Here is a 27,276-nt window from a genome sequence, read left to right on the forward strand (position 1 = left end):
CCTCCCGGAAGCCTCGCTTGGTCTTCGCTCGCGGGTAAGGGGTGAGAGGTGGGAGTGCTACGCGGACGTTGGTGAATAACTGCCCAGAATTCCGCTCCCGGGCGGCGCAGGTTGGAAGAACTCAGGTTAGATGTCTGACAAGGGTGGGACGGGACTCTGCAGGCAACGGAATCTCCACCCTCTCCCGCTCCCAGGCCTCCCTCTCCGGGGCCTGCAGTTGGCCCATCCGGAGGCTGGGGTCCTTGGCCCCTCTCGAGTAGGATTGAGGCCCTTGTCCTGCTCCTCTCTCTCCAGGCGAGGTCCCACTCAGGTTGCTGCTACCGATACCCTTCTCCTGGAGCTTGAATTGGAAGCAGAGTAGTGTATAGTCTCGTTGATGGCAGGGCTATTTCCTAAAGTAGTAAAATGCTTTAGCATCTATTCCGCCTCCTATGAGCTCCGAAACCTTGGGAGGCAAGTAGGGCAGACAGAATATCTGTTCTCTTGAATTGTGTGTATGGAGAACTCACTCTTCCAAGGCAGCATGGCTCCCTAAAAGTTAGAACTGGGATTCACACCCAGGTCTAGCTTCCACAGGGTTGCACAAATTCGTGGGGAGAGCGTTTGGAAATAGAGAAGAAACTGCAAATATATAAAGGAAAGCCAGCATTTCTGAGTGCATACTTCATGCTAGGCATTATGCTGAGTTCTTTCTGTACTTATTTATTCCTTATAAGGAGCATAGGAAGCTTATATTGTTGTTATTTCTGGTTTAGGAACTTGAGGCTCGGAGATGATAAATGACTTGTCCAGTGTTAATAATTTAGTAGACATCTCCCAGGTCTCTTTCAGCTCTCTAATTCTCCCAACGCTATAGAATTAACTTCTTTTCTAATCAAACTGAACTTTTCAGATGTTGACATTTCAGGAAATGAGATTCCTGAAATTTTTCTTGGTCTCTTCACCCTTTGCCCATTGTCTTATTTCTTAGCAGCATCCTATTTAGAAATATGTAGTTCCGTAAATTCAGCTGTGACTCTTACTCCACAGTTTTTCTCTTTCCAAGAGGAACTTAAGGATCATGTTGCTGAGTGTGGAATTAATGGATCCAGGTTAAAGGATTGGCCAGAAAAACTGCTAGTTTGTACATCATAGGTAGACCCTCTTTACTTCTCTTTGCAAAACGTACCTAAGTTTCTGTCTTTTTTCTCTCTCCAGGAAAACAGCTATCATCTTGTGCCAAGATGTCAGGAATTGGAAATAAAAGAGCAGCTGGAGAGCCTGGCACATCTGTGCCTCCAGAGAAGAAGACAGCTGTTGAAGACTCAGGGACCACGGTGGAAACAATTAAGCTCGGGGGAGTCTCTTCAACGGTAAGTGGAAATAATGCTGTGAGAGTGTGTTTTTCTTCTGCCAGTGGCAACCTGAAAGTAATAATTTATGGAAGCCTTCTGGAGTAAGGGAAATTGATTTGAAAAGAAGAGGGAAATAAAACAGCCAGAAGTAGATGAAATGATGCATTGCTCATTTCTGAAGAAGAAATATATTGACATTTGATCTTTATTTTTAAAGGTATGTTTATATTCTCTGAAGAGTCTGGTCCCTGATACAGCATTGAGGTATTTAGCATGATAGGTATTTAGCAGTGAGGGAGCTATACACTGATTTTTCATTCACTGAAAACTTAGGTGCCAGGTACTAAGAAGCAATGTAGCAAAATCACTGAGAGAGTGTCTTCTTATTTCCTTGTCTGTAAAATGTAATTATAGTACCTAACTCACTGGGTTTTTTTTTTTTTTTTGCGGTACACGGGCCTCTCACTGTTGTGGCCTCTCCCGTTGCGGAGCACAGGCTCCGGACGCACAGGCTCAGCGGCCATGGCTCACGGGCCCAGCCGCTCCGCGGCATGTGGGATCTTCCCGGACTGGGGCATGAACCCGTGTCCCCTACATCGGCAGGCGGACTCTCAACCACTGCGCCACCAGGGAAGCCCACTCACTGGGTTTTTGAGAGGTTGAAATGAAAGAGTTCCTGTTAAGGAATATTACCTTTAACATGGTAATGTACTATTAATAGTTTTTATTGGGCTAGACATTGTGGCTATAATGGTGAATAAATAGATATTGTCCTTGCTGTTACGGAGTTGACAGTTTTATTAGACTGTTATACACCAACAGCTTATAGTAATGTTATATGTCCATTAGACATCAGAAGCTCACTATAATAGGTCAGGAGTCTGTATTTTGGAACTCAGCCATGGTGATATGGTGTAAAAATGCTTCACATTTGTATAGCCTACAAAACCACATCTACTCTTGGAATTGAGGATCAGAGAGAATAATAGGAACATTCAGAGTAAATTGTTGATCAGTATCATTTCTGAAGTCGTCTGGGGTTCATCAGCCTCCTGTTGCCAGGATTTTTGTCTTGGCACTGTCTCACGTCATGCATCCCAAGGACATTTATTCATTCAATAATAAATATTTGTTGAGAATCTGTTATTTGCCAAACACTGTGCTTTATCCTAAGGACAGCCCCTGGACTTCAGTTTGTAGGTTGGCACTGAGAAGGGAACAGACTGTCATAATAGAGTGGGAAACGTGCTCTTCACAGGGATAACCACATGTGCTAAGGGAAGCACCGAACACACGTCCCATTTTGGACTTTATCCAGAAGGCCGTGAGGAGCTACTGGAAGGTTTTAAGCAGGGGAGTAACATGCTCTGACTTAGGTTTGGAGAATAGACTCTAGGGGAGCAAGGGTTGTAAGCAGGAGTTCAGTTAGCAAAATTGTTCCCTCATTCCTTCTCCCTCTCCTCCCTCCCACTCTCCCTCTTTAAGGGTGGGGAGCTGGGGCATGTATCCACTGATCCCTGCCCCAGTTGGTTGAAGGTTGCCCTTGAAGGCAATAACTCCTCCTTTGCACTTTGAGGTTGCTGTAATAAATAAACTGAGATTTTGGAGCAAAAAAAATTGAGACTGCAAGGTATGCTTGAAGTGGGACACTGGTAGGGTGACTGGAGCTGTCCACCGGAGGTGTGCTGAAGTCTGGAAGGCTGACAGATCGTGGCATGGGGCGCAAAAGTGTCTGCTACATGTAGGAGGCTGTTGCCGTAATCTTGAGGGATCACGGTGGCTTGGGCCACTGTGGAGGTAGTGTCGACAAGATTTGCTCATGGATTGGGTGAAGTATATGAGAGGAAGGAGGCACGATGACCCCAGGATTTTGGAAGTATGCAGTTTTCACTAACTGAGCTAGGGAGGGGTATGAGAGGAGCAGATTTCTGGGTGCTTTGGGGGATAAATCATGAGTTTGAAACTGGACATATAAGTTTGAGGTATTTATTAGACCTGTGAGTGGATAGGTAGTTGGATGAGGTGATCTGAAGTCTGTGAAGAGATCTGGGCTAAAGCTGTACATTTGATAATCATTATTTTTTAGATGGTATTTAAATCCATGAGACTGTAGGCTCTCCCATAAGGAATGAGCATAGGTAAAGAAGTCTGAGAACAGGGCCCTGGAGCACTGCAACCCTTCACGTCAAGGAGATGAGAAGAGACTAATTTAAGAGGGGCCATTGAAGTAGGAGGAGAATAAGAGAGAGTGGGGTCCCAGAAGTCAAAAGAAGAAAGTGTTTCAAGAAGGAGTTGATCAGGTGCTCCTGACGGATTGAGCAAGGGGAGGACTGAGACTTAGATTTAGCCATAGAAATTTCACTGGAGACTTGACAAGAGCTGTGTTCATGGACTGGCAGCAATGGCAGCCTGACTGCAGTGAACTTAAGAGAATATGAGAGGAGGGGAATTAGGGAAAAGAGGGCAGAGATGTTGCTTTGGAGGAGTATTGATGTAAAGTAAAACAAAGAAAATGGGGCCTTAGCCAGAGGGAAATGTGAGGTTGAGGGAAGGTTTTCTTAATTTGTTTTTTAAAGTAGTAGATATTACAGCATTTTTATTTATTGATGAAATGATTTGCTAGAGAGGATAAAGTTGATGATGTAGCAGAAAAAGAAGACAGTTACTGGTGTGATGTCCTTGAATAGAAGAAAGAATGTAATATGCACAAGTGGAAGAATGGGCCTTAACTAGGAGAGGGATGTTTTATCGACAAGAAGGAAGGCAAGGGATGTGGGTTCAGACGTAAGCAGGGCAGTAGTGAGGGTTGTGGGAGATGGATGTGGACATGCTCTTCTGATTGCTTCTGTTTTTTTTCAGCGAAATCAGAAGCAGGACTCATCTGAGAGTGAGGATGGGGGAGGAAGTTTTGGAGGTGCAAAGAGACAGGAGAAGGTAGGAAGTAGTCGTCTTGAAGAGAGAATGGACTAGAGAGAGGGAGTAGGGCTGCTGGGCAGCACTGAGGACCTACCTGAGTCTGTGAGCGTGAGTTTAAAGTGAGGCCAGGACTTCCCTGGTGGCGCAGTGGTTGAGAGTCCGCCTGCCACTGCAGGGGACACGGGTTCGTGCCCCGGTCCGGGAAGATCCCATATGCCGCGGAGTGGCTAGGCCCATGAGCCATGGCTGCTGAGCCTGCGCGTTCGGAGCCTGTGCTCCACAGCGGGAGAGGCCACAACAGTGAGAAGCCTGCGTACCACAAAAAAAAAAAAACCAGAAATAAAAAAAAAAATAAAGTGAGGCCAGTCAGTATGGTGCTTTTTTTTTCCTAGTCACATTTAGCTTCATGGATGTAGGTGGAGAGTTGGATGTTACCAGGATTGGGGTTTTTAGCAGGCAAATATGAAGCAAGGGAGGACAAGCTTAGAAAATAGTGTGATTGGTCATGGAATTTAAGTTTGATAAGGAAGTGAGGAAGTGAGAGGAGTGAAAGACATAGGCACAGGACGAAGGTGTAGGACCAGTGGATCGTATAATAGATCCTGGAGGAGTTGAAGAATTGTTGGAGTTGATAAACTAGAGAGAGTGAGCTGGAAAAACAGGTGGTAATTGTAGAGAATGGGTTGTTTGAAATTGAGTTTATAGAGAACATCCAGGTACAGCTAAGACCAAGAATAGGAATAACTGGGAGTTTGGTGACTGAGGGAGGTAAAGGACAAGATCCTTGGAGGAGAGGAGGTCAGGATACAGGATCTGAGATACAGGAACGATCATCTATATGGGAATTGAAATCAGTAAGAAGTACACCATGAGTAGTATTGGAGAGAGTGATGACAAGCCAGGTGCTCCATCTTCAGGAAATGTGGGGAAGTGACCTGGGCATTTATAGGTGAGTGCAGCAAGGCAGGGTGGCAGGTGGTCCAGACCAATGGCATGAGCTGCAAAGCTAGGAGGTTTTAGGGAGCAAAGTGGATAATGGCTTAGTGGCCGTGGAGGGCAAGGAGGACACCCACCTGCCTCCAGGCACAGGGCTTCAAAGCGTGTGGGAAGAGAAACAGCCATCACTGGAGAAGCCTGCAGGGAAACTGTTCTTATCCAGGTTTCAGGTGGAGCAAATTAGGGGAAGGTGATGCTCAGAAAAGAGGTTAAAGGTATAGTTTATTAATAGTATTCATAAACTGGTACAGTTGGGAAGCTGTTGACTGTTTTGGTGTATCAAGACTGTTTAACCAAATGGAAGAGAGAAAGTAAAAGTAAAACAAGAAATTGGTGCTCTAATAAATGGTTCTTACTTTAAAATATTCATTAATTTCTCAGTAAAGTAAAAATGCAATCCTTTCAATATGCTGTTTCTTTGTCTGAGGTTCTCCCTCCCTCCCCCCCACCCCCCATCCCCCCATCCCCCCATCCCCCCATCCCCCACCAGCTTTTCTTAGAGAGAGGTTAAAGATACTGAGAGGGGTACACAATTACTGATGGAGTGACGTTTTTGCAGAAACAGAAGAGAATGGGATCCTCAGCACAAGTTGAGGTTTTAAGAATATGGGCATAAGTTGGTAAGTTGTGTGGATGGGTTTAGGAGATGGGAAATTGAACAACTTTCCATCTGATGGTTTCTGTTTTCTCTTTAAAATGGAGGCCAAGTCACCCGCTTAGTGTGATGTGAGAGGAGACAGGGTTTGGTAGTTTGACGTTGCCTCAGTGAAGAATAGGAGCTAGATCACTGGATCCAGAAAGAAACATTTCCGGACAAATGATAAGATCTGCTCAGGTTAGAATTCATTTTATTTTATTTTATTTATTTATTTTTAATTAACTTAATTTTTTTTTTTTTTGCAGTACGCAGGCCTCTCACTGTTGTGGCCTCTCCCGTTGCGGAGCACAGGCTCGGGACACGCAGGCTCAGCGGCCATGGCTCACGGGCCTAGCTGCTCTGCGGCATGTGGGATCTTCCCGCACCGGGGCACGAACCCGTGTCCCCTGCATCAGCAGGCAGACTCTTAACCACTGCGCCACCAGGGAAGCCCTAGAATTCATTTTATAAAGGCACCAGTCTCCCTGGTTTAATGACCTTATCTAGAAGTCTCAGCATACTGGGTATAGGACTGGAATAGTCTAATACGTGGATTAATTCAGATTGGGGTTTGTTCGCAGAGGTAGAATAAAAAGATTAAAGGCAGAGAACTTGAGGAGCCTGATAGGCAGGAGTTTGAAGGAATGTATTATAGGGTATAGTCAAGGTATGGAAGATAGTGGAGACAGAGGAGAAAGGAGAAAATTCAAAATTTTGGAGATCCAGATGAAGACTGGTATATTGAGATAAGAGCATGAGCTATCTGGAAAGATGGATTTATTCAGAGAATGGAAAGTTGGAATTTAAGATTTCAGATGTGACACAGTTCCACATAATGACAAAAGTCTAGGATGTGGCTTTTGAAATGTCTGGCTGAAGAACAGTGAAGGAAGTAATCATTGGAGTTAAGGAATTCAAAATGCCGACAGCGTAGATGCTAGAGGATTTGATGGTTTGTCCACACATGTACATGTCCACATGTATATTGAAGTCACCAGATGTGTTGACGGGGACTGGGATACAGAAGGACCTGGTTGTCAAAGTCTTGAATAAATGACGGGCAGTGGTCAGGAAATAGCTGGTTGATTGGGGTAGAGGGTGATCTAGCTGGATGGTGGAGCCTCACAGTAGCAGTATTTTGTGGATGTACGTGTGACTAGAACAGTGAGCTGGGTGAAGTCTAGGTTCTAGTGTATTTGTGTGTGTCATTCTTTCCTCCCATCATCACAGACCTTTACCTTTATTTATTTCCTCTGCTTCTACTTCTTATCCCATTATTTGCTGTAAGATTTTGTTAATAAATAGCTTTTTTCATAGGAACTAAGTAATGCACATATTAGCCCCTGTTGAGTTTAACCACCAATTTGTCTAATTTCTTTATGGAGATTAATAAGACTGGTTTCCTGGGGCAGGAGGAGTTAGACATTCGAACACTGCAAGCCAAAAATCGCAAACTGGCAGAAATGCTGGATCAACGGCAAGCCATTGAAGATGAACTCCGTGAGCACATTGAAAAACTGGAACGAAGACAGGCCACCGATGATGCCTCACTATTGATCGTCAACCGGTACTGGAGTCAGGTAGCTAGCTTGTTAATGTACTCAGGTTTTTATCTGAGCATTGTAGTTCTCCTTAGCAGACTCTTTATTTCCAAAGTTGTTTCCTTTTGTATTTTCGTAACTGTACCTTCCCTCCTCCAGTTTGATGAAAACATCCGTATCATCCTTAAACGTTATGATCTGGAGCAGGGTTTGGGAGACCTACTCACAGAAAGAAAAGCCCTTGTGGTGCCTGAGCCAGAACCAGACTCTGATAGCAATCAGGAACGGAAAGATGACCGAGAGAGAGGTGAGTGTTGGTGGCGGATTTGCCACTTCACGCTTTCTGGGTGTTTGAAGTAGAGCTTTGCTTTGAGGCTCTCCATTTGAGGGGAAAAAATAGATTTTGATATTTCCAGTTTTATAATTTTAGGGGCTTCTTTTTTCCCCTTGTGTCCTCAGGGGAAGGGCAAGAGCCAGCTTTCTCTTTCCTTGCTACTTTGGCCAGCAGTTCCAGTGAAGAGATGGAATCTCAGCTGCAGGAGCGCGTGGAGTCTTCCCGCCGAGCTGTGTCCCAGATCGTGACTGTCTATGATAAACTGCAAGAAAAAGTGGAGCTCTTATCACGGAAGCTGAACAGTGGAGGTGAGGCAAAAACCAGCAGACTGGAAGCAGAGGGGGAGAAATAGGAACTCACCTTTGAATGCTAGTTTGTAGTTTTCAGACTTACATATTTATTTTTAATTAAATTTCTTGGAGTCAATTTTAATATGTCCTTGTTTTTTGTTTTTCTGTTATCTCTAATATTTTCAAAAAAAGTTGACTCAGGCTTTAGAATTGTTAGATTTCAGTGTTTAAAAAGATAAAACAAAATATTATAGGGATGGAAAAGTGTCTATTTGAAATAAAAGTATTATTTTATGTTACTAATTAGATTTAATGCAAAAACTTACATTTGTTCAGTGTAGTTAAGTATTTGTGTAGTTAGGTTGCATCTTCTTTTTTTTTTTTTTTTTGAATTTATTTATTTTTGGCTGTGTTGGGTCTTCGTTGCTGCACGCGCGCTTTCTCTGGTTGCGGCGAGCGGGGGCTACTCTTCATTGTGGTACGCGGGCTTCTCGTTGCGGTGGCTTCTCTTGTTGCGGAGCACAAGCTCTGGATGCGCGGGCTTTAGTAGTTGTGGCACGCAGGCTCAGTAGTTGTGACGCATGGGCTCTAGAGTGCAGGCTCAGTTGTTGTGGTGCACGGGCTTAGTTGCTCCGCGGCATGTGGGATTTTCCCGGACCAGGGCTCAAACCCACGTCCCCTGCATTGACAGGCAGATTCTTAACCACTGCGCCACCAGGGAAGTCCAGGTTGCATCTTCTTAAGTGCCTTGATTTCATGCTTTAAATAATAATCCTGGTCTAGTTGTAATATATTAATTTCTCTGATTGTCATTAAGATGTATAACCTTTCATTTCTGAAAGAAATATGTCAAATGCAATGGAGGTTGAACCATTGGCTGTAAAAATAAGAATTTTCTTACTCTGTAATTTTGTTTTTTAAGATACTTGGGCTAAATTATCAATAGAATTAAAAGAAGAGGCATATTAAAGACCTGGGAATATTTTGTGGGCAGAGGTTTCCTTTGCTTTTCCAATAGGGTGTTTGTGTATTTCTGTATTTTATTATTTGGATAACAGATACTTGTTTTAAGATACACAAATCAGAAATCACATAAAGTACACTACACAAGTCCTTCCATCTTACTTTCCAAAGACAGCCATTGTAAACAATATTATTTGTGTCCTCCCAGACTTTTGTGTTCATATATTACATCTACTTGTGTGTTCCCAGCTAAGCTATGTCTCTTGGCGCAGTGCCTTGCCTCACTCTTCTTTGTTTCTCCATTTTCTAGCACTGTTTCTGGTGTCTAGTGGGTGCTTACATAATGGTGAATGAATGGCTATAAATCTTCCCTGTCACCTAATGTAAACCGAGCTGTATGTTACTTCTTTCTCCCTTGGCTCCACTTGAATAGTTAGAAGGTATTATTAAACATTAGTAATATGCCACATGGATACACCATATGCATTATGGTTTATACCATATGCATTATGGTTTATACAATATGCATGGTATACCAGATAATATGCTATATGCAGAGGCTATGTCATTATGAAACTTGATTTCATAAATGAATATCAAGTAAAGGAATTGCTGTATTTAAAAAGTAACTAAAATGAGTAGCGCATTAAACAGTACTTTAAAATTATTCTTTTTGATGGCATGCGTTTTAAGGTAGGATTTAAGTTAAAAAATAAAAACATTCATTACAAGTTACGAACTGCTAAGCTATTATTTATAACATAAAAGGCAATTGCCACTGATAAGCTGAACGTTCTAAGAGATAAAGGTGTATAAAGTATGAATTGTAGCATCAACTGTAACTTTTGACGGTTCATTTCTTTCCTCATGTTTATTTGGTCCTTGATTCAAAAGAGTTACATTTATCAGCTTGTTTATTAATTCACTAAATACTTATTGAGCTCTTATTGTATTCTGGGCCTATTCTCAATGTTTCAAGATATTAAGAGGACTAAAATTCAGCCCTTAGTTCTTAGCTTGGGTTATGAATCAGAATCACTTTGAGAGTTTTCGGAGCACACTCTTTTTTGGCCCTGCCCATGTTTATTCTTATTTAGTAGGTATAGGATGGGTCCTAGGTATCTAATGTTAGAGGTTCCACAAGTGATTCTGATGGGTAATCTTGGTTGAAAACCATGAAAGCCACCGCATGACCAACCTGTATTATGTTTCTAAGAGTGGTGCCAATTTTACTTCCTGATAACTGTCTCTAGGGGCAGTATATAACCCGAGAGTATGTGGTTTCATTTACTAACATTTGGATTTCAGCTATAGTATTTGTGACTCTGATTTTAAACATACTAATTTGGTATGGTAAGTTCTGTAGATTTACTACCTTCTTTGTAAATAATACTGCACACTTTGGTTTTTTTTTGTTTGTTTGTTTGTTTTAACATCTTTATTGGAGTATAATTGCTTTACAGTGGTGTGTTAGTTTCTGCTGTATAACAAAGTGAATCGGTTATACATATACATATGTCCCCATATCTCTTCCATCTTGCGTCTCCCTCCCTCCCACCCTCCCTGTCCCACCCCTCTAGGTGGTCACAAAGCACTGAGCTGATCTCCCTGTGCTATGCAGCTGCTTCCTACTAGCTATCTATTTTACGTTTGGTAGTGTATATATGTCCATGCCACTCTCTCACTTTGTCACAGCTTACCCTTCCCCCTCCCCATATCCTCAAGTCCATTCTCTAGTCGGTCTGTGTCTTTATTCCCGTCTTGCCCCTAGGTTCTTCATGACCATTTTTTTTTTTTTTCACACTTTGGTTTTTGAGCCTCAGGAGTGCCTCTGGCATAGTATACCAGAATATGATAAGTAATTCTATGCTCTTGTCTTTATTCTTCATGATTTTATAGGTGCTCATTTGAACAAGGAAATTACTGCTCCCTGCCCTGCCCTTCCCTTCTCTCCCAACAGAGAGATGCTTCATGTTGGTGTTAGTGAATAATAGGAATTTGTGACAGCCTTAGAAAATAGAATTTTATTGCTATTAAGTCTGACATTGATTAGAGATACTTCTGTCTTGTCTACAATTCTAAAATGCAGTTTTTTTGGGTGATTGTGCCTTATCTGAATAAAGTTATAGGACCTCTCCTTTTCTTTTCTCAAGGCATTTTAACTTTATAGAAAGGGATGGGTGTTAGGTGACCTTGCCTCTGTGTCTACCTCTACAGAAGCACAAAGTTGACTTATTTCCTTAAGCAAGTGCTTTAACGAAGGACTGAGTCCTCTAAGGAAGCCTGGGTTCTTAATCTGTCATGTGAAGATAATAAAAACCAGCCTACTTCTTGAAGTCTTCAGGAAAATAAAGTGAGATAGCACGTTAATGCTTTGGTGGGATACACAGTTGTAAAATCTGACACTATAGATGCTAAACTAAAGTACAGTTCTTCTCCCTCAGATAATCTGATAGTGGAGGAAGCAGTGCAGGAGCTGAATTCCTTCCTTGCACAAGAGGACATGAGGCTACAAGAATTGACAGACCTCCTTCAGGAGAAGCATTGCACCATGTCTCAGGAGGTACTTGACCAGAAAGGAGATGGCAGTTTCCAGTGGCCTGTGGCAGACATTGACTCAGAACACTAAGTGCTTCAAAGATGATCTTACTCTAGAAAGCCTGTTTTTATACTGAAGAGCATGCAGGGCAGGTTAAAGCAACCAGCTCTGAGAAATCAAAATCCGAGTAAAGGTTAAGGGAAGGAAATAATTGAACGTTTCTCCTTGACTCTGCCTCTGTTTAAGTGGACATTTTAGTACCTTAGTTTTTAGGAAGAATTACCATCATGGAGATTTGCAAAACAACACACCAGACCCCCAAATATTAAATTACTCCAAATATAAAAGACCATGTACAATGTTACTGAGGAATAGGTTGGTAGAAATTTATCTGAGAATGGAGCAGTAGGAAATACTGCATTTATGATGACCTATGAACTTGAGGAATGTGGGTTTTCAATCCCAACTTGGACACACGTAGTGCCACGACCAAACCATGTCAAGATTTGGGTGTTTGTTTATTGTATAAAATGATTGAGACAATGTGGTGATAAGCCTTCTGCTGAAATTTGACCTACCTTAGTTTGGCCACCCAACTCTTATGCTTATTGGTAAGTTAATAGTTAACCGTTTACTTAGTGCCTAGCACTTAAGTACTTTACGAATATTATCTCTCATGGTGAAATAACTCTCATCTTACTGCTAAGGAAACAAATTCAAAGAAATTGGTGGCTGGTCTGAGGGCACGCAGCCAGAAAGTGATTGAACTGTGATTTGGATGTAGGTCTGTTTAACTTCAAAGCCTATGTTCTTCATTATGCCCTCTTCCTAAACTCCAGTGCCAAGGTGCATGCTGGGCTGGTTGCCTGGGAATCATCTGGGAAGTTTATTAATACTTCTCATCAACCTTCAAAGGGGTTAGAGTATAGTGATGCTTATAAAGAAATTGGAGTGTAGTAAAAAAATCAGTATAACTTTCTGTCATGTTTTATGGCATAAGCTAGGTGCTACCAAGATGAAAAGGTCTTCCTTAACCAGCCCTTTCCCAAATCTCATTTAGCATTACTGAGCTGGAGAGACATATTGCTCTGCTCAGCTGAGCTGATATCCAAGATGGCTCTCATGGCTGGTTGTTTTTTTGTTTTGTTTTCTCTTGTTTTTTGGGTTTTTTTGGCCATGGCACATGGCTTGTGGGATCTCAGTTCCTTGACCAGGGATTGAACCTGGGCCACGGCAGTGAAAGCACTGAATCCTAACCACTGGGCCACTAGGGAACTCCTGACTCATGGGTGGCTGTTGATGCTGCCTGTCAGCTAGGGGCTCATCTTAGTTGTCCACTGGAGTGTTGCCTCTCCAACATGGAAGTTTCAGGGTAGTTGGACTTCTTACATGGCGGCTGACTTCTTCCAGAGATGAGTGTTTCAAGACTATCAGGCAGAACCTGCATGGCCTTTCAGACATAGCCTTGAAGTTATGTAGCATCATTTCCACTGGGTCACCAAAGTTGACCCAGATTTAAGAGGAGGGGACAGTGACCTCACCTTTTGTTGGGAGGACTGTCAAAGAATTTTGGGGCCATATTTTAAAACCAACACAAAAGATACGTGTAGATTAATGTGAACATGTAACAGTTTTATAATTAAAGTATTAAATAGCATTAGCTGTGTATATCTCCTAAATAAGCAGAGAACAACATAGATTTTTGTATCTTTATAGCATCTGATTCTAGATTGCTCTGGACTCAGCTTGAAAAAGAGAATGGAAGTTTTCCGTCCATTCTCTTTGGATTATCATTTGTTGGAATATGGGAAGGGAAAGTAGAGGGTAAAGATAAGCTGTCTTTTCTAAATAAATATTTAAATTTTTATCTCCTAAAATATTTGTCTGGTAAAATCAAGGATGTTATCTTTTGTCTCTTAACATATTTTCTGATGAGTTTTTGGTCTATATAGGGAAATGGTGCTTCTCAGAGGTAGAAAAATTATTGAATCTTAAGTAGTCTTTTCTTTGTGAGAGTTCTTATACTTGTACAGTTTTCATGATTGTGACTTACCCAGAACTGTTAAACCTGTGATTTCAGTTTTATACTCATGTGTTGAGAAGAGGGTGAAGTAGCTTTTACTTAAATCTTTTCTTTAATGACACTTAAGCAAGGGTTAATTTTGTGGGATTTGGGATATAAGGCATTCCTTTTCTAACTTGGTCTTTTTTTTGCTGTATTTTTCTGAACACCTGTGTTTGGAATGTAGTTCTCCAAGTTGCAGAGTAAAGTGGAGACAGCTGAGTCACGAGTATCTGTCCTGGAGTCCATGATTGATGACCTGCAGTGGGATATTGACAAAATTCGAAAGAGGGAACAGCGACTCAATCGACACTTAGTAGAAGTCCTAGAACGGGCAAGTGCTGTTTTATTCATAGTTTGAAGACTAGAATCATTTTAAGGAGTCTACTCAGAAAAGATGGACTTGGGTAGTAGTACTTGGAGAAAAAATGGACTTCTTTGAAAGTACTTTGGTTATCAGACTAAAATTTTAGGGCCTCTCACTAAAGAATCTTTGTCTTGTCCATAGGTGAATTCAAAAGGTTATAAAGTATACGGTGCAGGGAGCAGTCTCTATGGCGGCACAATCACTATCAATGCCCGGAAGGTAAAATCGCGACTCCCTGAGGGTGTGTTTTTTTGACCTGGTGTCAGGTATTGTGTTAGGTACTTAGGATTGTGTTCACAAGTTCACAAGTGACAATGTGGGGTTTTGCTAGAAGAGTGGATCAGTGGAGCTGGAAGTTTAGGAATGGGAATGATTTAGAAATTCCTTTTCTTTACTCTCATTTTGCTATTTCCTCCTTTTCTCCAGTTTGAGGAGATGAACGCGGAGCTTGAGGAGAACAAAGAGTTGGCTCAGAACCGTCACTGTGAGCTGGAGAAACTTCGGCAAGACTTTGAGGAGGTCACTACACAAAATGAAAAGCTGAAGGTAGGAGACACAACGCTGAGAGGCAGTAAAATGAAACTTTTTGCTGATCAACTCACATATGTGTTGTGAACCGTCATAATTTATTACGGAAAAGAAAAATGTAAGTTTTGTTGCTATATCCATTTATCTAGTTACATATATACTCAATATTGGTACCCTGCCTTTTCTGAAAAGGATTTAAAGCAACCTACAAAAATACATTGGCTGAATCAAAGTGCACTAACTTAAGAATTGTTGAGAAAACATGAGGAGTAGGGTGAACTAGGGTGAGGATCCAAAGTGGGTTTTAAAAATGGGGCTTGTTGGGCTTCCCTGGTGGTGCAGTGGTTGAGAGTCCGCCTGCCGATGCAGGGGACACGGGTTCATGCCCCGGTCCGGGAAGATCCCACATGCCGCGGAGCGGCTGAGCCTGTGAGCCATGGCTGCTGAGCCTGCGCGTCCGGAGCCTGTGCTCCGCAACAGGAGAGGCCACAACAGTGAGAGGCCCACGTACCGCAAAAAAAATAAATAAATAATAAATAAAAAATAAAAAAATAAAAATGGGGCTTGTATACAAGATACATGCAAGAAGCATGTAGCTACAGTACGTAGGCCACTCCCACGTCAGTAATTGCCAAATGTGGGCCACAGAATTTGCCTCTGCAGCTTCTATCTGCCAAAACAGAGAAAGAAACATGGTCAGTGATCCTGTTGGTTTTCAAACCTGCCCATTGGAATTTTCTCTCCCTGGTTCTTGCGGGGAAGAAAGTAGATTCTGAAAGTCTTCCCACCCCTCTTTCGGTCACAACCACCCATCTTTTATAATTTGATTTGTTTCTAGGTAAATATATGAATAAAGATGTTTGAACTGGAAAAAAAAAAAGAAAAGAACAAAAACAACTTGAGTTGAATCAGTTGAAGTGTTTGGGTAATTAAAGTAAACAGTTACTTAGGAGAAGCATAAGTATTTTTGATACAATAACAAAAATATTTTTCTCTGTGACTGTCAATAAAGAGAACAAGTTAGTGGCTAGGGTCCTCAACTATGTTCTTAAAATAAGTATCCTGACAAATTTCATAGTGCTCTTCTCTGTCCCTAGATCTGACAGATATCATAGGGCTCTTCTAGTGTCCTTGGATCTAAGTTGACACATAATGTAAGACATGTATCAATTAAAACAATCCTTGGGTGGAAGAATACAGGTACCAGGTACCACCTCTTGAAGGGTCTAATTTAAGTTAGGATAGATTTTATGTAACTAGAGGAATAGGTAGATAGATTTCATAAAGTTTGTCTCAGTTGCACAAGATGTCAGAGAGTTTAAGATTTTATTTCCAGGCTAGCATCCTAGATTCTGCTTCTGACTTTTCGTTACTTTGGGCCCTCCTAAGGTGGAATTGCGGAGTGCTGTGGAGGAAGTGGTCAAGGAGACTCCAGAATATCGCTGCATGCAGTCACAGTTCTCTGTCCTGTACAACGAGAGCCTGCAGTTGAAAGCCCACTTGGATGAGGCTCGGACCCTGCTTCATGGCACCAGGGGGACCCACCAACGCCAAGTTGAGCTCATTGAGGTAACAGCCTAGCTTTGTCTTCTGTATATAAGCTTTCTCCCTCATAAATTTTATAATTTTACTCTCTTATGCTCAATCTTTTATTCATTCAGCAAACATTTATAGAGTGGCTGTAGGTCTTTACTCTGCTAGATGGTGGGCATCCTGCCATCAGAGATCTTAGAGCCTAGTGGGGAGAACAGTATCCAGTAGAATGCAGTGTGTTGCAATAGAGCATATCCAAAAGATGCAGTGATAAAGAAGACAGAACATCTGATTTGACTGTGGAGCCGTCCTGATTCCACTTGCCAAAATGCAGTATGACTCTTAAGGATAAATACAAGTTTACTGGTAGATAAAAATAGGAGAAGGGCATTCCCAGCAGTGAGAACAGCAGATGTAAAAAAAATAGTTTAGTATGGCTGGAGTCTTATGTGCACTGGGGAGAATAGTGTCTAGAAGCTGTATCACTGCTTACAAGCCATTATATAATGGCATATGTAAATAATTTTTTTAAGGCAGAAACTTTCATTCATGTGTTTACTTCTGTATTTTCCATTGCCTTTAAGGTTATGTTAATAGTAGTTTGTCTTTTACTGTATGTCTGCCAAAGAGTTGAGTATATCTTACTTTACTGTTTATATACTGTTTTATTCTTTAGTTCTCCAACCAGATTGTAATATTCTCAGAGTTAGGAGCCATTTCCTATATTTCTTGAGTCTCCTGCTAGTTCTCAGATCAGTGTTTTGTAGCTGTCTGGTGCTCATTATGTATTGATTGAATTGGAACTTTTCAGAGTAATCCCTCTTTTCTTGATATTTTCTCTTTTTCTTCTTAGATCCTTATAGGTTAAGGATCTATATACATAGATAAGGATCTTGATCCTTATAGATCAAATTTAGGAAACAGTAATAGAATATGATGACATGTCCACATTTTGATAAGAATTTTTGATTGGTTCCTTTTTCTGTGTGTAGCGAGATGAGGTTAGTCTTCATAAGAAGCTGAGGACCGAAGTGATCCAGCTGGAAGATACACTGGCCCAGGTCCGCAAGGAGTATGAAATGCTGAGGATAGAATTTGAGCAGACCCTTGCTGCCAATGAACAAGCAGGTACAATTAACTCTGGCTCCACCCTGTAGTTTTTCTGCTGCACATGCCTTCCTTGAAAGACACAGCGTGGTCACCAGGGTTTGTTATAGAGCTCAGAAGTCCTAAAGAACCTTAATTCAAATCCTGTCATTCATTTTGGTTTACAGCCTGGGTGCTTGTTTTTTAACTCAGATTGCCCAGTTTTGTTTTCATCTTCTGAGAAGGAATCTTCCTTTTGTCAATTCTCCCTGTTTCTCAGAGGTCCCTCATGTGTTCTACACTTTCTCTCCTTGTGCCTTTGCCCTTGTCACAGTTCTTCCTGACATTGCTATTGCTGTATTTAAGGCCCCATAAACCGGGAGATGCGCCACCTCATCAGTAGCCTCCAGAATCACAATCACCAGCTGAAAGGGGAGGTCCTAAGGTATAAGCGGAAACTGAGAGAAGCCCAGTCTGACCTGAACAAGGTAACCAGGAGGAAGAGAATAAGTATTATTTTCTGTTAAGTTTGCAAAGCTGTCTTGGGGTGAGGAGAGTGATGTGGTTACCATAAGTGTGGGTGCTGCCTTCCTTTCTCTGCCCTTCCAGACACGGCTGCGCAGTGGGAGTGCCCTCCTGCAGTCTCAGTCCAGTACTGAGGACCCTAAGGACGAGCCTGCAGAGCTAAAACAAGATCCTGAGGACTTGTCTGCCCAGTCCACCGCATCGAAGGCATCTCAGGAGGAAGTCAACGAAATTAAGTCCAAACGCGATGAGGAAGAGCGAGAACGAGAAAGGAGGGAGAAAGAGAGGGAGCGAGAAAGAGAGCGGGAGAAGGAAAAGGAGAGAGAACGAGAGAAACAGAAACTAAAAGAGTCAGAAAAAGAGAGAGATTCTGCCAAGGATAAAGAGAAAGGGAAACATGATGATGGAAGGAAAAAGGAAGCAGAAATTATCAAACAATTGAAGATTGAACTCAAGTAAGAGCAATGTTTAGAGTAACTGTTTCTGACTCAAAAGCTAAGGTTAGGACATCGTGCATGAAATGTTTGAATGATGGTGTGGCTTATTCAATAATTGTAATGTATCAGGTGTAACTAAATGTACAATTAATGCGGTCTCAAGTCTTGATCAAGTGTACAACTTCAGTGGCCTGTGTGGCTATTGTATAGTCTGGTTCAGTGATCAGGTCTCAGTAAACCCCATTGTTGTAGCCTTATTTTTCATGAATCCAAATTAAGGAAAAGGATGTCATGATTGAGGTAATACTCATGAGAATTATTGGAAATAAATACTGCTGTTTACTAGATTTGGGCAAATTGTTGGCATTAATTATAATTTAAATTATAGTAGGTAGAATATGTATTGCTAAAACTTGAACAATATTGATCTCTTTGCCTGACAATTAAGTAGTCTGTGTATATATCAGATCATTTTAAGAGATTTCTGGGAGGTTTACTGCTACAGGCATTGAAACGGTAAGACCTTTAAGTCAAGAAACACTGCCATAATCTCACATATCGCTGCTTCTCATCCTGCTCAGCCGTGCCTTTTCTGATAGAACTGGTTCCTTCTTGCTCCCCATTGGTCATGGTTGAGCCTTTATTGGTGTTTGGATTTAAGGGACTACTGTGCTCAAAACATTTGAACTTCTTTGGTATATAAAAGGATAGTTAAGAGGTTCGAAAATTTAGTAAGATAAAGTTTTAGCCTTTAGCTGATGGTTAATCACTCAATTGTCAAATTGAGTGATTAGCAGTATATTTTAAACTTTGAATTTTCTCCCTTTTTTTCTCGCTTCCTCTTGCTCTCTTTAAGGCAATTTTTTTTCCTCCAAGTGTGGTATCAGAATCTTTTGGGTGACTTACTTAAAAAACATTCCTGGACTCCATCCCAGACCTACAGAGTCTCAGTTTCTAAGAGTGGTGCCCCAGAACTTTGCCTATTTAACAAGTGCCATAAGTGTTTATTTTATAACTATGTTGGAGAACTTGGTCTGACGGGAGAAATGAGTCGTTTATACAACTTACTTTTCTATACTTTCTGAGTGTATCCAGAAATCTCTTGATAGTCTGTGCAAAAGTTTTGTCTTTTAGATGTGTTATATAAAGTGTAAAATAGGACTGTTGTAAAATATTTTGCATAATTCAAAATTCCCTTGCTCTGATGCCCTTTGTTTTCTCATTACACCATTCCCCTCTACCACCCTCATCATAGGAAGGCACAGGAGAGCCAAAAGGAGATGAAACTATTGCTAGATATGTACCGCTCTGCCCCAAAGGAACAGAGAGACAAGGTTCAGCTCATGGCAGCTGAGAAGAAGTCTAAGGGAGAGGTAATCTAATCTGCCATTACCTGTTTTTCTGGTCAAAATCTTCCATTTGTGGGATTTTCCTTCACACTTCTGAAGGCTGTAGTTTCTTTAAAGTTAGCATTTAAGACTTAGCAACATTTTCTTCCCTTTCAAAGACCATCTAATATAGAGTCTTCCAGATTTTCCACTAGGTGGTAAGGTATATCAATTACGGGGAATAGGAGTAACCTTTTCAAACTTTTTGTTCCCCTTTGTGCCATATAAATCATTGTCATACTGATTTTCTGGTTACTTTTGGGAAGAATGCCTTATTCTTTTAAAATTGGGAGCCTAGGAAAAAAAAGGGTGAGAACTATTCTAAAGAAAAGTACATTTGCACTCCTCAAAAATGCCACTTGCAGAAGCGTGTGATGTTGGAATGGAGTGATGTTAAAGCAGGGTTGTGATGTGGTGCACTAGTGTATCATTTGTCTCCTTCCATAATCCTGTAAAGGTTCTTTTGGTGTTGTGGGCCCTTCATCTGTGCACAGTATTAACTTTTGAAATTGTATTATAGCTTTTTTGTTTTTCTTTTTGTGTGATTTCTTTCCTCCTATAGTTGGAAGATTTAAGGCAAAGACTCAAAGATCTGGAGGATAAGGAGAAAAAAGAGAACAAGAAGATGGCTGATGAAGATGCCCTGAGGAAGATCCGGGCAGTAGAGGAGCAGATAGAATACCTGCAGAAGAAGCTGGCCATGGCCAAGCAGGTGGGCATACTTTCTTTATTTAATGAGCTTTTTTTTTTTTTTTTTTTTTTTTTTGCGGTACGCGGGCCTCTCACTGTTGTGGCCTCTGCCGTTGCGGAGCACAGGCTCCGGACGCGCAGGCTCAGCGGCCATGGCTCACGGGCCTAGCCGCTCCGCGGCATGTGGGATCTTCCCAGACCAGGGCACGAACCCATGTCCCCTGCATCGGCAGGCGGACTCTCAACCACTGCGCCACCAGGGAAGCCCTGAGCTTTTTTTTTTTTGTTCTTTTTTTCTGCGGTACGCAGGCCTCTCACTGCTGTGGCCTCTCCCGTTGCGGAGCACAGGCTCCAGACACGCAGGCCCAGCGGCCGTGGCCCACGGGCCCAGCCGCTCCATGGCATGTGGGATCCTTCCGGACCGGGGCACGAACCTGTGTCCCCTGCATTGGCAGGCGGACTCTCAACCACTGCGCCACCAGGGAAGCCCTAATGAGCTTTTTAAGTAAATTTTACTTGATAAGTAAGTTACTGACAGTGAAATTTGCCCTGTCATTCCAGTCTTTTTTTTTGGTTAATATTTTTTTCTCCTATATGTTTGTTTTTACATTGAAGTCTCTCATCCTTCAGTTACTTTGTTTTGTGTATTTGTGAGGAAGGAAATTTACTTCTGTTTTCAAATGGATAGCCAGTTATTCAAAAACTGTTTCTTGAGGGATGTATCGTTTCTCTGCTGATCTGCAATCAGGGGATGTAATGAATATAAAATTTTATAAAAAGATATAAAATTTTATACACATTATGATTATAAATACATGAAACCAAGAAAAACATGTTCCCCAAATAGGTTACAAATAAATAACCAATATGTCAACTGTAGTGGTTTCTGTATCATAGAACTATAGAGACTTGTCCCCTTCTCATAAGGAACATATATTTCTTTATTTTTAAGTCCCAATGAATTTTATTAACTTTCGATAATAAAGATACCAAAAATGGTTGGAAAAACCATATAGGTACATAAATAAACCAAAGTACACATGGGTATTTAATATGTGCAAAAGATATAGTTTTAAATCAGCAAGAAAAAGGAAGACGATTAAATGTGGGCAAAAACAAAATAATTTTGGAAAAAAGTTGGAGATATATTTGAACACTCTACACTAAGATAATTTCCAAATGGAACATATATAATGTTAAAGAAATCCATAGAAGAACCAGAAGAAAACAGATAAATTTCTTTTTAAATTTGAAGTGGAGAAGACCTTTCTAACTATTAGTAAAAGTCTAAAAAATATGAAAGATAAGATTGATAATTTTGACTTATGAAAAAAACCACACAAAACTTCTACATGGCAGCAAAGCCAAAGGGTAAATGAGAAAGCTGGAAAAAATATTTCTAACTCTTATCATGAAAGGGCTTATCTTTCTAATATATATTTAAAAATCCCCCAAAAATGATAGGGAAGAAAACTCAAAAGCCCAATAGAAGAACAGACAAAAGATATTAATAATTCATAGAAAAACAAATGGCTCTTAAACGTATGAAAAGATGCTCAGTGTAATTTATAATAAGACAAATGTAAATTAAAACTATTTTTACATTCAGTTTTTCACCTATCAGATTGTTATGAAACAGATGTTTTCAGAGTTGAAAAGTCTGTAGATTCAAGTCAGTATTATAATTGTGGAAAAGTATGAGAAAATGTGAGGTTTTATGACAGAAATTTTCTTAACCAACTCCTGCTTGATCAGTTTGCTAGATCACGGTGTGTATAATTTTAGTCTGCTTCAGCTGACCTCAAATACGGATCAATTAATGAGCATCAGACCAACAATCAATGCCAATGGCTTCAGATTCCTAGGGCTAACCTAGTGACAAAACTAAGCTTCTTAAAACTGTGTTCTCTGTCACTAGGTTATTTCCATAACAACAGTAGGAAAGTTTAGTTTCCTGTGTGCATTCCTTTGGAGTTAGAAGATTCTATTAAAATGAAGGTTCTTCTTTCTTATTTTAGGAGGAAGAAGCTCTCCTCTCTGAGATGGACGTCACAGGCCAGGCCTTTGAAGACATGCAGGAGCAAAATATCCGTTTGATGCAGCAGTTGAGGGAGAAGGATGATGCAAATTTCAAGCTCATGTCAGAACGTATCAAGTCCAATCAGATCCATAAGCTGCTAAAAGAAGAGAAGGAGGAGCTGGCAGACCAGGTTTTGACTCTGAAGACTCAGGTAACTAGAATGAAAAAAGCTTTCCAGAATCCTGTTGAAATAGGGTGCTTTCTACACGAAGATACAAGTAAAAAAATGATTATTGTGGCATTTTTTGTAATAGGAAAAACTCCCCAAAACTAATGTACATGATTAGGGTACTGGTAAATAAATTATACATCCCTACAGAGGACTACAGTGCAGCTGTTTAAACAAAAGTGGATCTGCTAATAAGGAAAAATGTTTAAATATATCATTAAGGGATTCATCTATTTATCCCTTTTGTGTTAAAAATGTGTATGTCTTTGTGTGCACGTGCTGTGTATCTTCAAAATTTCTGGAAGGCTGCATGAGAAGCTGTAACAGTGGTTACCTGATTACGCCTGAACATTGGGATGAGAGAATTACCGTAGTCTTGCATGTAATTTGAAGGGTTCGTGGATAAAATCAGCAATAGTTGGAGTTTTCTAACAGATTCTCATTTATGGGCCTGTGGATTAACAGAGCCTAGTCAGTTTTTTGTTTTTTTCCTTCCTGTTTGTGTTAAAATGTGATTTTCTTTTTCTAAGGTTGATGCCCAGTTACAGGTAGTGAGGAAGCTGGAAGAGAAGGAGCATCTGTTACAAAGCAACATTGGCACAGGGGAGAAGGAGCTGGGTCTTAGGACCCAAGCCTTAGAGATGAATAAACGCAAGGTATGATCGATTACTCTGTGGTCTAAAGTGACAGTTAGTCTTCAGAGGAACAAATAAGTTTAACACTGATGAAATCACAGGTTCACTTTATTCCTTGGGCTTGGTAACATTTTGTCTCACTGGAAATAAGTGGTGATAAGATAACGTTGTTCATATATCCCTCATAGGCAATGGAGGCAGCCCAGCTTGCAGATGACCTCAAAGCACAGTTGGAGTTGGCTCAGAAGAAGCTACATGATTTTCAGGATGAGATTGTGGAGAACAGTGTCACCAGAGAAAAAGATATGTTCAATTTCAAACGGGCCCAGGTCAGTTGTTTTTTCTTCACTTTTTGCCTTTTAGGTATTTTCTGAGCTCTAAGATGACCTATGTTACGAAGAGTCATTGGTCTATTGTATCAATATGTCATTTCCTATTTAACTGTAAGTTCCTTGAGTGAAGAGATGGAGTCTGTTTTCTTCACTGAAAACTATCCCCAAAGCCTATCATGGTGACTGCCACCTAATGGGCATGAAATAAATACTTATTTATTTAAATGAATAGGTTAGTGAAATCATAAAGAAGTAGCAGCCAAAAAAAAAACAGTAGCGAATTTTAAAGTTCTTCTTTAAATTCTTCTACAATTTTTCTATTTTTTGCATGCCAACTGTTTCTCATGATGCCTTTCTATACTTACCTATAAATCTGTAAATTTTGATCCAATCTGTCTTCAGCCTAAAAACTAATTGCCTTAAAATAAGGTGGCCTATCAAGTTTTCATCTTCTTTTTCTTTTTTTAAAATTTAATCCCTCTAAACCTAGACTGGAGTTTCGCAGAACTGGACTGACAGTAGTTAGGTGCAACTGCACTTTGGTGATACGACTATGGGTGCCTGTTCCGAAAAAAAAGAAAACAGCTTGTCGTTTGCAATTCTCTACATTCCTAAAATATAGTTAGGCATGAAAGGACAGAAAGTCCTTTCTTTCTGCAACAGAAAGTTCAGGTTGGAGCAATTAATTTTTCTCAAAAATGACAGATCTTGGGGAGTGTGTAATGGGTATGCTGTCCCACCACAGGAGGACATCTCTAGACTTCGAAGGAAGCTGGAGACCACAAAGAAACCAGACAATGTACCCAAATGCGATGAGATTCTGATGGAGGAGATTAAGGATTACAAGGTTAGAAAAACTGCCTCAGTGATTTGTGTGTTTTTTTGTTTTGGCCTACAGTGGCCTACTAACAGATTAGTATAATAAATACTGAACCTCTTTACTTGAAGGTAACAGAGAATGCTTTATTATGTGTGTGGGTGTGTGTGTGTGGTGCTATTGCTGTCTTAGTGCTTAGTGGATTTTTTGCTTATATATAAGAGCCATGTGGGTCATAAACCTTTATGGTTGCTCTGACTATGATTTCGTTTTTTTCTAGGCACGCCTGACCTGCCCGTGTTGCAACATGCGTAAAAAGGATGCTGTACTTACCAAGTGTTTTCATGTTTTCTGCTTTGAGTGTGTGAAGACCCGCTATGACACCCGCCAGCGCAAATGTCCCAAGTGTAATGCTGCTTTTGGTGCCAATGATTTCCATCGCATCTACATTGGTTGACCTAAGCCAAGAGAAGAAGAGGGGCACGCTGGACAGGCACTTAGTCATTAACCACCAAACCTGTACGTCTTCTCTCCTTGACTGTCACCCACAGGGCAGTTTGTCCGTCAACTCCCTTTCCTTCACAGACTTTACGTCCAGGTTCTCCTCACTAATACCTAGGTGACTTCGGGAGGAAAGGACTGGTAATGCAAGTCTTGGGTTTTAGAAAGAATTAGAAAAAACTTTTATTTGTCTTCCCTACCAGCTTTGTGTATTTCCTGCTTTTAGACTTTTCAACATCTTCAGGCTTACTGTATAATCTTGGATTGTCCATTCCTCCTGAAGAAGTCAAATTGGTATTTTTGACACAGAGAAAGAAACAAGAGTAGAGACACATGACTACTTGCAGTGGGCGGTGATCTTTTAGAAATAAGCTGTCTGCAGGCATAAACAGTACTTGATTTGGGCAGTAAACTTTTTGTAAACTTGGATTATAAAATGGTATCATCCTGCTACTTATTCCTGGATAGTTTGAAGCCTTAATAAAATTTATGTCCAGGATGATTCAATCCATTTCCTATTCACTAGCTAAGTAATTTGTTAAGGTCAGCTGGCCTCCTCGTTACAGTTACTTAAGTTTTGAATGTTCTACTCATTGATGCCTTTAAGTTTCTCGAGGCCAGAATAATTTCAGATACTATAGCCCCTTTTATCTTATAATGAAATCAAGATTGGAGAGGATGGGGCACAGGACTGAGATGGTGAAGAGATCTTCTAGGTACTCTGGGATCTCGATACAGGGAGGCCTTGGTGAGTTATGAATTAGTCTCATCTGCCTCTCCACAGGGGTTGTCGTCACTCCTGTTTTCCAGGAGATTCTCTGTAACGTTTCTGTAGGACTTTATACTCCACAAGCTTCAATTAAAGCAGGATTCAGTTTGCTTTTGTGTTCATGTTTTCCTTTGAAATTTTTCTATTTGTCAGTATTAGTTGATTTTATACCTGCTGTTTTAGAATTGAATTCTCTTGAGCAGAAATAATCAGTTTTAGATTAAGGGGCTAGCTCTGTTTAACATGTTTATTTCTCTGATTAATTGAAGCACTTTTCTCCCAGTTGTTTTATTGAATCTGTTCTGGGGAGAGATTATGCCTAAAATATAATGGTTTATTTGACTATTTAGTTCTCTCTCATAGTTCGCTATGGGGGTAAGAGATGGTGATTTGTTTTCCAGAGGGTATCAGACTGCCTGGCACTTTAGTTTGAGAGTTCTTGAAGTACAAGATTTATAGTAACCAGAAAACCAGAGGTTTTCTATATCTCTGGTAAGGGGTTGTGTAAAATGGATCCCTTCTTGATCATTACCTGTCCTAGAAGATGGGTAAGGACACATTGCGTGTCCTTTTGTGGTCACTACCTGTAATTAGAAGGACTTGCGATGGGTTCTGCAGAGTCATGTGGAAATGGGTCAATAAACGAGTCTAACTGAGAAACCTTACAGTGTCAGCAAAGAGGTCACGGGCCTCTCGATCCCCCCTACCCAACACACACACACAGAGCCATAAGGGGGTCTGGCCCTGCTTCAGGATACACGGTGCCTTTGCATTCATTAATAGGGCACTTTCCCCTTACTGTTCTCTTCTTATAAGGCAAGCATGAGCATAAGTTTGTTGTGAGGGCAAACAGACTATTTGGGCAGCTAGTGGTTTGGGTTTGCATATTAATTGTTTATGACACTTGGCTAGGAAAGCCAGCTTGCCCAGCATCAGGGGACCCTGGAGCCTGTGGAATGTTGTGGAAGAAACCAGGAGTCCAATGGGAAGCTGGATTTAGGGGAAGTTCCTCTAGCTGGAGAGAGCAGGGAGCCCCTAGTCCCAACTAGCTTCAGGTCCAGGCAATACAGGAGGAGCTCTTAAAGTCATTTTTAGATAAGGACCAAAAACAATGGTGACTTGGTGCACTCCGGCTTCTCATTAGAGAAGAGGTCAATGAATGGGCTTCAGGAATACCCACAAATAGTATACGAAATTTTGTTTGTGTGTGTGTACATTAGTCATAGCTTTTTTCAGATCCTTAAAGAATCAAAATTTCTTAAAGGAATTTTGAAACTTAACAAATACCGAAAAAGTTAAGAATCACTGCCCTAGATCCATAAGAGATTTTTTTGAAGATTCCTTTCAAGTAATGCCTATAAATGCCAGTTTCAAAGATTATTGTAGAAGTACTAGAGTCTCTGTTTCTCTCTTTTTTTTTAAAACATTTCAGGTCTTGTAGAGATGGTCTCTTATTCTTTTTTCTTTAGTTCTTACCTTGGAAATTATCTTGGCAATTTGGACCAAAATCAGGGTTGGTGTGCTCTAAGGCATATATCTTAACTGCATGGCTTGGCTCTTACCTTCTTACCTACTCTACAGATCTTTTTCAAAGGTCTTTGGCTGTTTCTGCTAGTGATTGCATTCTCATATGAATTTACAGTGGGATTTCTTGGTTCTTTTTTTTTTTAAAATTAATTAATTTATTTATTTGGCTGTGTCGGGTCTTAGTTGTGGCATGAGGGTTCTTGGTTGCAGCATGCATGTGGGATCTAGTTCCCTGACCAGGAATCAAACCCGGGTCCCCTGCATTGGGAGCGTGGAGTCT

General features: G+C 40.8%; 1 protein-coding gene across 3 annotated transcripts; it reads left to right on the forward strand.

The window, feature by feature from the left end:
* RNF20 (ring finger protein 20) lies at positions 1-26,849 on the forward strand. Of its 3 annotated transcripts, none has more exons than XM_081237803.1 (20): positions 1-125; positions 1,198-1,352; positions 7,269-7,463; positions 7,584-7,731; positions 7,884-8,066; positions 11,456-11,574; positions 13,800-13,946; positions 14,121-14,198; positions 14,406-14,525; positions 15,897-16,076; positions 17,033-17,168; positions 17,493-17,614; positions 17,736-18,106; positions 19,344-19,461; positions 20,039-20,188; positions 22,185-22,397; positions 22,946-23,071; positions 23,239-23,379; positions 24,128-24,229; positions 24,480-26,849. In XM_081237803.1, the coding sequence occupies exons 2-20, from the start codon at positions 1,224-1,226 to the stop codon at positions 24,654-24,656; spliced, it is 2,955 nt and encodes a 984-aa protein (XP_081093929.1). In that variant the 5' UTR covers positions 1-125; positions 1,198-1,223; the 3' UTR covers positions 24,657-26,849. The 3 variants fall into 3 exon arrangements, with proteins under 3 accessions (XP_081093929.1, XP_081093931.1, XP_081093930.1); XM_081237805.1 differs by having other exon boundaries at positions 7,296-7,463; XM_081237804.1 differs by having other exon boundaries at positions 17-110.
* The last annotated feature ends 427 nt before the right edge of the window (positions 26,850-27,276 follow it).

This window comes from Mesoplodon bidens, assembly GCF_964165515.1.
Source record: "Mesoplodon bidens genome assembly, chromosome: 6".
Lineage (NCBI taxonomy): Eukaryota > Metazoa > Chordata > Mammalia > Artiodactyla > Ziphiidae > Mesoplodon > Mesoplodon bidens.